The following is a 12,738-nucleotide window of genomic DNA, read 5'->3' as shown; positions in this document are numbered from 1 at the left end:
GCTGCGTGACTCGCATAAATCGCAGAGCATCAATGGCTGCTTTATCTTATCCGATAGAGTTTTGTGGGCACCACCAAAAGCAGGCAAGACGACCTTGACAGAGCGACAAAAACAAAGAGAAGAAGCTCAAAAGAGAATTGGACTCGGCCAGTTGGCCACTTGGCCAGTTGGCCTAATGAAGATCTCTTGTGTCCGTCTGCATAATTCATTTCCAATTTATATGCCATAAAGGCCGATAATGGACGCAATTAAGTTCGTGTCCCTTTGATAATTTTCCACATTTACGCGGCCATTAAAGCGATTCCCAGCGCACTATCAGGCAACGGCTCATTTCCATTTCCAGCTCCAGCACCAGCTCCGGCTGCAGCTCCATATAGCCAGTCGCCGCTTATCGTCAGAGCGAAGAAAAATGATAGACGCATGTGGCAAGCATATTCTAGAGCCAAGTTAGGGTGCTCAGGAATTGAGTCGGGTCTGAGGTGTTAATTAGCTTTATCTTAATGCAGGTTCCGGCACACAGTTCTTAACTGAATTATACATAATAATTTGTTTGCCACTCTCTTAAAGTGGAACTTAATGTTGCCAGACTCTGCGCATAAAAAGCTAGATATGACACCAGCTAGCCCCGCCCCGCTCCCCCTCTCCCCACGCCCACTAGCGCTGGCCGGCAGCTCGTGTTAAGCGTCCATTAATCACATTAGATGTGCATTAATGGGCGTACGAAAGAAAGTAAATGTATAAAGAAGTATTTGGGCCTGGAGAGGATGTCGCTGGATGTCGCTCTGCAACATGGCATGGCCCATCGATTTTTATTAAATTTCCACTAAGCTTTACAGTTATGTGTGCGTTATTTCAATTAACTTTAATCAAATTGAAGAAATATTGAAGGTATTTAAGTTAACAGATTGCTTCAGGCTTTCATACGCTTTAGCATGCATGTTAACAGCCTCTGTTAACATAATATTGTAATTCAATAAATACGCACAAGTTTTTTATATGAACTAGTAATAAGGGTTGGTTCCTAGGCTCAAGTTACATAAATCAATTAATACTCTAAGGCACCCCTATATACATATGCAGTAAACACACGCTAAAGGAATTGTATTTATACTTATAAATATATTTAAATTCAGCTTTTGCTTCTAAACAATGTGGTAAACAGACATAAATTATATGAATATAATAGATTTATACGTGTATATAAAGATACAAAAAAGACTTAGCTTATCTAACATCCTCGTTCGTTCGCTCTCAGGCTCGCTTTGTGGCAAAAACAAATTATAAATAACAACCCAATTAATTTCTAAAGATTTGTTCCCTAACTTCGTAGTGTAACTGGCATAATTACAGTTGCAGCTCGTTTGATGTGTCCACTAAGTCAGAATTGTTTTTGTATTCGCGCTGCAAGATTCGCCCGCAGACATCTTAACATAAATCACGCATGTTAATGGCCACTGTTGGGCCGCTGTTTATGTTATTTATTTAACTGTAATGCGAATAGCAGTCAACAACTACTTACAATGCCTGCAATGTGCAGCCCACGTTCAAAACGAAAAAGCAGGAAAAAAGGAAAGAGAGGAAACAAAAAACAACACCCACAGGCCAACCCCAAGTGAGGACAAGAACAATGCTGGCTCTGTGTATTGGTGTTTATCTGTGTGAGCTCCGCATATGCCGGCTGCCTCTCTCTTGCGCGTGCTCTCGCTCTCTCTCTCTCTCCCACTCTCAGTGTGTTTGTGTGAGCGCAAAAAAGAGGCGGAGCTAAACGACGGCGGCGGCAACGGAAGCAAATGAAAACGATGGGCAATTGAAGGGATTGCATTTACGGGGTGGTTGTGGTTGAAAAGAGTGAAAGTAAAATTGCACAAGCACAAGCCTGGCGCTCTCTCTGCAGCTGGCTCTCGCTCTCGCTCTCTCACGCAGTGTGGTCGCCATTATAGCGCTTTATTAAACAAACAAACAATCAAAAGAGCATTAAACAAACACACAAGAAACCAACACAAAGGCGAACGTCAGCACGCACACACACATGCACACACAGTGGCTTGCGCCGACAGAGTTGCTGCTCAGCCATTACGAACGCTCTCAGTGCTTCAGGTGTGGTTAGAGAGTGAGAGAGCGCGCCTGAGCGAGATAGAGTGTTGAAGGCAAAAGCCACGCATAGCTAGCGCTGTTTCGCTCGCACTCGCTGCTGCTGCTACTGGTACTCATTGGGGAGTTGGATGAGATGGAGACTGGGCAGAGCTGCGACTGCGACTGCGGCCGCGACTGTGGCTACCAAAGATACTTTTCTTGCGGCGTGCACGCCATACGAAATCAGTCAATGTCTTGGAGTTGATGGCGCGAGTACACGCGACACGAGTTGACTGCGCCTGTGACTGTGACTGTGACTGCGACTGCGACGCGTGCGAAACTCAATGCAAAACAGTGACTTGAATTGTAGTGAAACCGCGACAGTAACGAAAGGCCGCCGCCAGCGTTCGCAACGTTCAAGTAATTCAAACAATTGCATTTTGTTATCAATTTTTTTTTGTGCTGTGCCTGAGAGAAAACACAAATTAGATAAGCAATAAGTGTATTCACAACAAATCAAAAAACCATGCTTAAACTGTTCTAAAACAAGCCAACAAATCTCTGAATAACAGTTCCTATAACAAATATTTAATTATATATATATATATATATATATATATATATATATATATATGTATATATATATATATATTTAGAAAGAGTTAAGAGAAAGCATCACGACGTCGTCGCCCGGGTCAATAATGCTGGTGCCGTCGGACATGATCGCGGCACAGTCCAAGATGGTTTATCAAATGAACAAATATTGCGCGGATCGAGTGCAGGTGCGCAAGGCGCAGATACACAAGCAGATCCAGGAGGTCTGTCGCATCGTGCAGGACGTGCTCAAGGAGGTGGAGGTGCAGGAGCCGCGCTTCATCTCGTCCCTGAACGACTACAATGGCCGCTTCGAGGGCCTGGAAGTGATCTCACCCACAGAGTTCGAAATCATCATCTACCTCAACCAGATGGGCGTCCTCAACTTTGTGGACGACGGCACTTTGCCCGGCTGCGCGGTGCTGAAGCTGAGCGACGGACGCAAGCGCTCGATGTCGCTGTGGGTGGAGTTCATCACGGCATCCGGCTATCTGTCAGCGCGCAAGATTCGCTCCAGATTCCAGACGCTGGTGGCACAGGCGTGCGACAAGTGCGCCTATCGCGACATTGTCAAAATGATCGCCGACACCACCGAGGTGAAGCTGCGGATCAGGGAGCGGATCATTGTCCAAATTACGCCCGCCTTCAAGTGCGCCGGCCTCTGGCCGAGATCGGCGTCGCACTGGCCGCTGCCCGGCATACCCTGGCCGCATCCCAATATTGTTGCAGAGGTTAAGACTGAGGGCTTCGACATGCTTTCCAAGGAGTGCATCGCGCTCCAAGGCAAGAACTCCGCCATGGAGGGCGATGCCTGGGTGCTCAGCTTTACGGACGCCGAGAATCGTCTGTTGCAAGGTGAGTTCTCAGCCCAAGCTGTTTCCCTAACATTTCAAACTGCCGTCGGCACTCAAACCCAACTAGTTCGACAGGTCAACTATATAGTAAAGGCATTTAGCATAGAATTCTGAATAATGGATGGAACTATAATTATTACTATATAGATATACATGAATAATAATCCAAGATAAACTTGATAACGTGAACTTGGCCATATATTTGGAATGTTTTTGGATTGGTAAACGTATATAGAATATCATTAACTTTTATATATAGCAACGTGTTCAGAGATCTGGTAGAAACATAAAAGATCTTTTAGATAAGATTGCTATCGACAATCGGATTAGTAAATCTATATAGGAAATGTGTGCAGCGATTATATGCGTCGTTCACTTAGTTAGAAGGGGTATATAAGCAAGAGTATTTCAAAAGGCATATGGAGATCTTATAGATAACATTGTTATCGATCAGTGAATGCTTGTAGCGCAGAGCATATATAGAAAGTATGTCTACAGCTCATATCATATAAAGAAATGCCCAGTTCACTTAGGCTGATCCGATATATAAGAGATCCTATAGTTCACATTGTTAAAGAGTTGTCAAAGTTGTTTCTATCTCTCCTAAATTTCCACTACAAATTGTAAAGTTAATAAAAATTGTTAAGTTAGTTCAGAAAGCTTTTGGCTTTGAGGTTCGCTTTAGGTTTCTTTTAATTCAAACTGCAATTAGAAAATGTTTCTGCTTCAGAAAGTTATTCAAACATTATTCAAAGATTCTGTTCCAAGTTAAGATTGTAACTCGGACTCAAATTTTGTTCCTCTTCTGTACAATTTAAGCCAAAGTCAAAGTTCGTGCAAGCAAATCTTTTGCTTCTGATTTCACAAAGCCAAAAAAATAAACAAACAAAGAACACTCTCAAGCCGAGGTAAACCCAAAAATAATGCTAGTAAATGATAGCCGATAGTAAATAAAAATGTAGAAAATCGAGCTCGCCCCGTCGCCCCTGCGCCACACCGTACCTCGGGAGTTAGCTCCGCGTCAAAGCAGTTACAATCAGCGACACACTTAAATTTAATTGATTTATTTCGAACAAATCAGCGACTGTAGCTTTCATATAATTGCTTGTAAATCAATTCAGCTATCAAGATATACACCTGTATGTGTGCTGCTACGGCTGGCGACAAGATCCATCGATAAGCTGGACTCTCATCAAATGCATTTGATTAGCTGTTGAACATGTGATCAACTGAACATCTATCAAAGATCAGTTCATCTGCAGCTGATCGCAATGATGAGTTTAATTCGTAGTGTTATCCATAAGAAGAGCAAATCACATTTGAGCGAAGATCAGATGCTGTTCACATAGAAAAGTTTTTGCTTTTAAAGATCAGTTTGGAGCTTAATTGATCATAAAAGTAGATAATTAAATCATTTAACAGCTGCCTAATCTAATCATCGCAAGCAATTAAAAAGAGTTGCCTAAGCACGCGACTATTGATCACGATGAGAGCCGATCAAATCGGACTACACATTCAGTAGATAGATCAATGCAGACTTCTGACTGGAGATTAGTTTGTCTCTGCATTTTGTTAGTCGATTACTCAATAGCTTTCCATTAAATTAGGCTGCTGAGGAACGAGACGAGACGGGAAGAGGGAGAGGGAGAGGGGGAGAAACGTTTAGGCAATCGATCGACTGGCAGAGCAAAACGCATCCGTTTATTGAAGCGCGATAAGAAATGAGATATGGCCTCCATGATGGGCAGCGCGATCATAAATCTGTGTGAAGACTAGGCCGCACACTATTTATTGGATAAGCCACCTTTGGCCGCCTTTCTGGCTGATGTCTCCACGCGCACAAATCCGCTGATCTGAGTCAGATAAACGCAGTTGGGCTGTAGTCGGTTAGGCAGACGCTAACCAACGCTATAAGGCAGCGGAGAAACGGGTTTTCGGCTTGATATCAACAAATGCCAACAGTGCCTGGGCCATAAATAAATTTCTAAACGATTTTATAAATATTTTAAATCTCGGCGATTAGATAAAGTCAACAAATAAATAAAAACAACGGCGCGCCGGCCCGGCCTCAAGAAGCCAACCAAACAAAAAATTCAAATAAAAAACTAAAACAAAAAATAAAAGCCAAAAACAAAAAAACCTTTAAAGCCACCAGAGACGACAAAGCGAAGCCAACAACAACAAGAGGGAAAAAAGAAGAAGCGAAATAAAATATGAAAGAAGATAAAAACTTAGCCAAAGACCCAAATCGAAATCGAAATCAAATCTGAAGCCCTCACATTTGATTTTATGCGCCCTCTCAACGATCTCTCTCGATCTTCGATCTTCGAATCGAATGCAATCTTGGAATCTTCGAATCTCGGAATCTTGTCTCTTGGACGCTAGTCGAACGTCTTGACATTTAATTTAATGCTGGCTGTCGCATAATAATTACTTGCTTTTTCTTTAGCTGCGATCGTGCCTCTCGACTAACTGTCAATGTGCCTGTATCCATTACAATATCGTTATCGCCTATCGTCTATCGATTACGCTTGCTGTCACACCTATCAGATTTCCATTGTCACATTCGATGCGTCTTTGTTTTATTCATGTTGTGCTTATTCTGCGCATTTCTACAGTATATTAATGAAGCACTGATCTATTAGCATTCATATATATTCAATTATTTATCGTTATCGTGCATCGCTTGCTCTTAATCAGACTGATACATGTGAACATATGCGCTCTTGAGTTTTTCTTCTATTTCATTTTGCTTGCCTTCATTTCGTTTGAAATATCTCTTTGAATCGATAACTATTTTGTTATATTTTTACGTATATATCGTTTATCGTTATCGTTTATTGATGAGGTACACTTATCTGTTTCACCAAGTCACTTTCTATGACATGAAATGAATGAAATGAAATTATTATGTAATCGATTGTTTTCGATTGCACATAGTTATCGTGTATCGATTATGCATTTGTCCGTGTGCTTGCCACTCAGATTTTCTGCGCAGTTAAAAGGGAATATGAAAAGTATATTAAGATATAATGTATCGCTCTTATGTCTACATTTATCGTTATCGTTTATCGATTTATGTTGTCTAAACCTATTCAGAGAATATAACTTGTGACATTAAGTTCAATACAACTCGTGGACTGTATCCAGTTTTTGTTCTTTTAACGCATATTGGCTTATGTTATCGTTATCGATAATTATATTTTGCGTGCCCAATTTAATATATAGACTCTGTTTCCGTGTGCTGTCAACAAATTAAAAAAAATTAAATCGATTATGAATTTAATCAACTGTTATCGTATATCGATTATTCCAATCTGATATTTATTCTCCCTTTGAATCCATGTTTGCCCTTTTGAATAGTCCATAGTCTTTCCATTTGACCATAAACATATATTTCATAAGAAGTTTCAACGGAACTCTATTATAAAATTTCAAGTATTCCCAGCTATGTGGGTCTCAGTAGTCGCACCGTGCCCACAGGTAGACATCATATCAATGTACCCAATATACGATTATCGGGCTCCGTTTGAGATTAGTAATTTTGACACTCGAAGTCCATGATTTATGTGCTGTTCGACGTCCCAACTGCTATGTGGGTTTATCAATCAAAATCGGTTCACAAAATATCCGAAGAGCTGAAACTGATTGTTTTCGGGGTCTCTCTTACGATATACGTACTGTCAATTATCAGCAAATTAAAGACAACTTTTGTACGAAACCGATTAGTCAGCGTAGCAGTTATCAAGTTTCGTAAAATGTTTTCTACATTTCACGCTTTTTCGACACTTGAGTGCCATTCAAATGACTAATTGAGCATGAGCATGGTCGAAATAATCAATGACAAACAATATCTACACTTGGGCTATTATGAAATTGTACAAATAATATTTATAGAAAACCATTTCGATTATCAATCGAAACTTACTTTGAGTTGTGCTGCAATTTATGACCAGGTGGCAACGCTCAGTTGTATCTAAATGTCAAAAGCTTGACTGCTTGCTGCATTTTATGCGCCTGTCAAGCTGCAACATGGGAAACAGTCATAAAACAGCATTTGACAGGCAGTTAAAGTGCATGTTAACTATGAAGGGTGGCAGAAATATAAAATATAGTGTCTAGTTTCAGTTGATGAGGTGGCAACGCTAAAAATTAAGTTAGCTTTAAACATAAACTGACATTTGACAGGCCCTTAAAGTGCATGTCACAGTCAGTGCTAGATGTTTCATGTGAAACATGAAGACCAAGCTCATTCTATGGATAGCTCAATGGATTCTTTCAGACATTTTGGAGATCTGAAATATATTTGAATTGTTTTTCCCGATTTCAGGTGCCAGTCGCCGTCGCTGCCTTAGCATATTGAAGACTTTACGCGATCGTCATCTGGATCTGCCGGGCAATCCCGTAACGTCGTATCATCTGAAAACGTTGCTGCTCTACGAATGCGAGAAGCATCCGAGGGAAATGGAATGGGAGGAGAACTGCATTGCCGATCGCATCAATGGGATATTCCTGCAATTGATATCCTGCCTGCAGTGCCGGCGCTGTCCCCACTACTTCCTGCCCAACATGGATCTCTTCAAGGGCAAATCTCCGGGCGCCCTCGAGAACGCCGCGAAGCAGGTCTGGCGCCTGACCCGCATCATGCTCACCAACGTGCGCTGCCTGGAGGAGTTGTAGGGATGCCCAGATCTTTGTGAGATGGTCTAAACACTGAAATTTCCCTCTTTCGTAGTTTTCGATTATCGATTTTTGATTTTCGATTTTTGATTTTCGATTTTTGACTTTTGATTTTTGATTTATTTTTAGTTTTGTTCTCTTTCGATGATCAGTTTTTTCTATTATTGTTTTTATTTTTTGTTTTTTGTTTTTTCGTTGATGGGAAACGAGCTAAAAACACAAAAGGCGCATCACAGTGCGGCCCAAAACACAGTTAGTTGGTAGTTAAGCGGGGGCTAGGGCTTAGATGGGGGCTAACGCTCATAATTCGAAAATTTTAACCCAAATACTATTTGATATTTTCATAGAATACTAAGTTGTTTAGTTCTTAGGTGCTTTCGAAAAGTATACGCCGCTTAAAGAGTTTCCTATATTTAATTGATATACTGAAGCATATACATATAGACACGTACGTACGTCTCTATGTCTGCCTACATAGTTCATATACGATACAAATACAAATACAAATAACAGCAAGAGATACGCACAAGCCTAAGTACTTATATCAGCTATATATATAGTCTATAGATCATTTTTTTCTGCATAAACATTTTGCCAGGCGGCAATTAAAATTAGCTAAAGGAAATTAGTTTAAGCTAAGCAACAATTTAGTTGAAAACACCAGATATATATATATATATATAAACATATATAAACATATTTTTTTTTTGTTTTTTAAATTATTTATTTGTGTTTTTCGCTTTTCTTGTGAGTTTAGTCAATAAAAAAATTAAGTTTTTTTTCAACAAATCACAATTGAGTTTTAATTGTTGGTTCTTTTCAGCCTAACAGTCTACTAATCTCTAACAGCGCTCTAACATTACCAGCTTAACAGTGTTCGCTTTACATACAAACATAAATATAATATAGTTGCTTACATAACTTTAACAATTCGACAAATCTGCGAGTCGATAACATGTTTTCCATTTTAACAGCTGCTTAACATAGCTTGAAGCTATATATATGACTATAACTGTTGGTTAACAGAGCATGCGAATGTTAATAAATATGATAGCTAATTACTATACTTAACAGCCGCTTAAGATATCAAATCTTGATTAATATTAAGAAGCAAAGGAAAGGCAAATCTGGACTAGATGATAGCTCCTAACAGCCACTTAACAGAGCAACTAACACACTGTTACAGCGCAATGTTGGCTATGATCAAAGGCATTGTCATAGATTCTTTATTCATCAACAATAATTATACCAAAGACAGCGATATTCTATGATACATATATATCTGTATTCCACAGTCATTATGTAACTATGTTAAACAGCTAAGCTCGACAGCCACTTAACATGACAACTAGCAGACAATAAGAGCGAAATGTGGACTTTGATTAGAGGCAATTCGAAATCAACTTTTGTCATTTGATAGCTAATGTCAAGAGTGTATATTTATGGCAGCATTTAACAGTCATCATGTAGCTCTGTTAAGTCGCTCTTATGGCCAATAACATGCCTTGGTTAACATTAACATTTGAATATTGATTAGGCGCCGTCGTGTGGGCCTGGGCGCTACTTTGAAGTGCTGTGTTCGACGACGTGCGCCAATTTCGTCGATCGATATAAATTTCAATTCAATATATATTGCAGTGGCTTTTCAATTCCCCGATATACACACACATATATCTATATATATATATATAAGTTTATATATGTATGTCTAAGCGTACAGCTGTCAGTCAATCGGGTTCGTCTGGCAAACACGTTGCGCATTTTTAATGGCGAATTAAGGAAACAATAAACTTTGCATCAATTGTCGCAAAATGATCGTCAACATGACTATAAGACATATTTCTATACAGGTATATACACATATATATATGTATATATATGTAGGTAGGTATTCGTGAAGGCGGCCCACTTTGAGTCAGAGCTGGGCCAGTCCGCGAGCAGCGCATCCAGTATTTGGATCACGTGTGAGTTTCGCTCTCAGGCAACAGACATAACAGTCAAATTAAATTGAATGCCGTTCATAAATTAAATTATTTACCTGTTCGATCAATCGTTGATTCGTTTCATGGCTGTGATACCCTTTCCTAGGCGACGGGCGACCCACAAGGCATAGCTAAGATACTTTCTCATTTTGGTAAGCAATAAGTTCTTAGAGCTAATTAAGCAGTCTATCGATTTCAAGTCGATCGCCTCTATAATACTCGAGCTAATACAAAAGAAGTAATACGAATAGAATTTCATTTGCCTTTCATATACACATGTTGCATGTCTGAGTCTTGGGCCTTTTGATTTCAACTCTATCTGGTATATAATACTTGAGTTGTAGCAACATAAATGATAAATATTTTTAGTTAAAATTCCATTCTATAAATCTCATGCACAGGGTATCTCCTGTCTTCTTTGATTTATGAAATTAACCATTTCAAAAGGTTTCCTATCTGTAGCTGGTGTATATTTGTAATTATTTACAGTGCATCTCATAGTCGAGCAATCTCCGAATTGTCTCAAGTTTGGTATAGCTTAAGTTATCTTTTGCCAGCTAAATGTCCTTTCGATTACTGCATAGTACTCGAGTTAATACGAAAGGCACTTGAAGTTCTGTTTCTCTTCAAGCTGCGATTTCTCATTGGCAGGGCATCTGCTAGTCGTGCACTCTCCACGTTGCGTTCATTTGTTGTTCCCTTTGGCGTTACATGCTCTCGTACACACTCTAATATATTATTTATTTTGATTGCATTCCGCTTGATTTATGCTCGTACGAGCTTCGATTTTTATATTATCCAAAGGCTCGAAATGTCCCCATTTCTTATTTATATGCTTCTTAAATGTATTTATTTCAATCAATTCCATATTGCAGGTTTATCGAGTTCATCGAGTACAATTTTTGAATAAGTCAAACACGTATTCCCTAATGTACCGATCATATTTTATAGCATCGAGCGTTTAAATTAAAGCTCCCTCGCTCTATATCTCAAATATTTAATATATCAGACAAATTGAGGAACGACTCGAATATACAATTTATTTCAGTTATATATCAAGCAATTATAAAAATAATAATCTCATTTAATTGTATATCTTAGAATAAGATTTGAGCCCTAAGTCTTAGGTCTATTAAAACAGCTGTAAAATCTGAAAACATCTAAAAATTTCTTTGCTAAGATCTATTCGCTCTTTCTTTATTCAGTTTCCAGTTAAGCACTAAGTAAACTTGGATTCAATTAACTCTTTTGTTGACATATAGCTCAGCCACTTCTCTAGTTGTTCTATATAGAAATCAGATATATTTCTATTATACGAAATTCGCTGAAGAATACTTAGCTACAACTGAGTTCTAGCTAAGAAATAGTTCTTAGACATATATATTTATTTATATATATATCTATTATGTTTTATCTATTATCATAAGATTCCTGGAAGACTACTCGACTTTATCTAGCAGCGCTGAATGTTTTATTCCAAAATGATCTATAAACTGGACAATCATTAGGTTTCACCTGTTAGTGCCACCTGACTAATTTTGGTGGGCGTTCGATCTTTTATGGCCAATTAGGTTCGCTTTGGTCTGTGGTCTTTGGTGGCTGGTGTTTGGACGGCTTGCTTGATTTGGTCGGAGGCCTCTTCTTTTGGATCGGGTCATCAGCCGGTTAGTTGCGCTTTTAATGAGTTGTTGTTTATTGGATTCCATTTGCATTTTGATAGCAAACAAAAGCAACAACGACAGCAAAAGCCGAAATTTATTATTTGTTGTTGTTTGCGGTCGCTAATTTTATATTATTTTATTTTTCAGCTGCTTCTTCTCTTCACTTGTGTGTATATTGAGGCAGAGGTGGGAATTGCTTCCCACACAAATTAAAGAACAATTAATAAATGATAATTCCGGCAGTCCCCAAACCTCCTCCTCCTTTGACTCCTTTCCATTCGAGCTGTCGCCTGTCCATTGGCATCAGCATCAGCATCAGCATCAGCCAAATGTCAGTGGGGGCCAATTTGTTAGCCAAGTCGGAATCATCTGCTCTTCGTCTTCGTCTGCTACTTTTCCTTGTCGTTGGCCTTGTTCTTTGGTCTCTCTTAATGAATTCGATGCAATTTGTATTCATTTAATGGCCAGCAGCAAATTTTTGTGCACATCTCATAATCACATTTTGAACACACGATTTGTTAAGTCCCAATACGCAATGCGCACATTTCTACAGGGTATTTTGTGGCGTGTGCTCTCCAGCTGTGAAATATTACACATTTCTTAGACAGCTATGCACAGCTCACATATGCTATAAGCTCTTCAAATAAACAGATCTATGCAGAGAATGTTTTAGATTGATTGATATATCCATATCGCCATGGATCGACCAAACTTTTAGATTCAAAAAGAAATAGATACGATAATTGGATAGGATAGTAGTAGGATAGTAAAGAGATGATATTGGATATATATATATATGAATGGAATTTATAGACATATAGATATATAGCTAAAGATAGACACAGATATATTTTATAGATATATAGATGGCGTGGCTAGATAGTAATATATAGT

The 12,738-nt window shown here is 39.1% G+C and overlaps 1 protein-coding gene across 1 annotated transcript; it reads left to right on the top strand.

The window, feature by feature from the left end:
• Window positions 1-2,335: 2,335 nt before the first annotated feature.
• Window positions 2,336-8,227, top strand: LOC111597331 (protein mab-21). The gene is made up of 3 exons (XM_023311974.2): window positions 2,336-2,493; window positions 2,730-3,522; window positions 7,852-8,227. The coding sequence occupies exons 2-3, from the start codon at window positions 2,775-2,777 to the stop codon at window positions 8,199-8,201; spliced, it is 1,098 nt and encodes a 365-aa protein (XP_023167742.2). The 5' UTR covers window positions 2,336-2,493; window positions 2,730-2,774; the 3' UTR covers window positions 8,202-8,227.
• Window positions 8,228-12,738: the final 4,511 nt, after the last annotated feature.

The sequence above is a fragment of the Drosophila hydei genome, unplaced genomic scaffold (genome assembly GCF_003285905.1).
Source record: "Drosophila hydei strain 15085-1641.00,03,60 unplaced genomic scaffold, DhydRS2 tig00000131-arrow-arrow-pilon, whole genome shotgun sequence".
NCBI classification, from domain to species: Eukaryota; Metazoa; Arthropoda; class Insecta; order Diptera; family Drosophilidae; genus Drosophila; species Drosophila hydei.
Note: the sequence above shows the minus strand (reverse complement) of the source record. Positions and strands in the feature narration are given on the sequence as shown.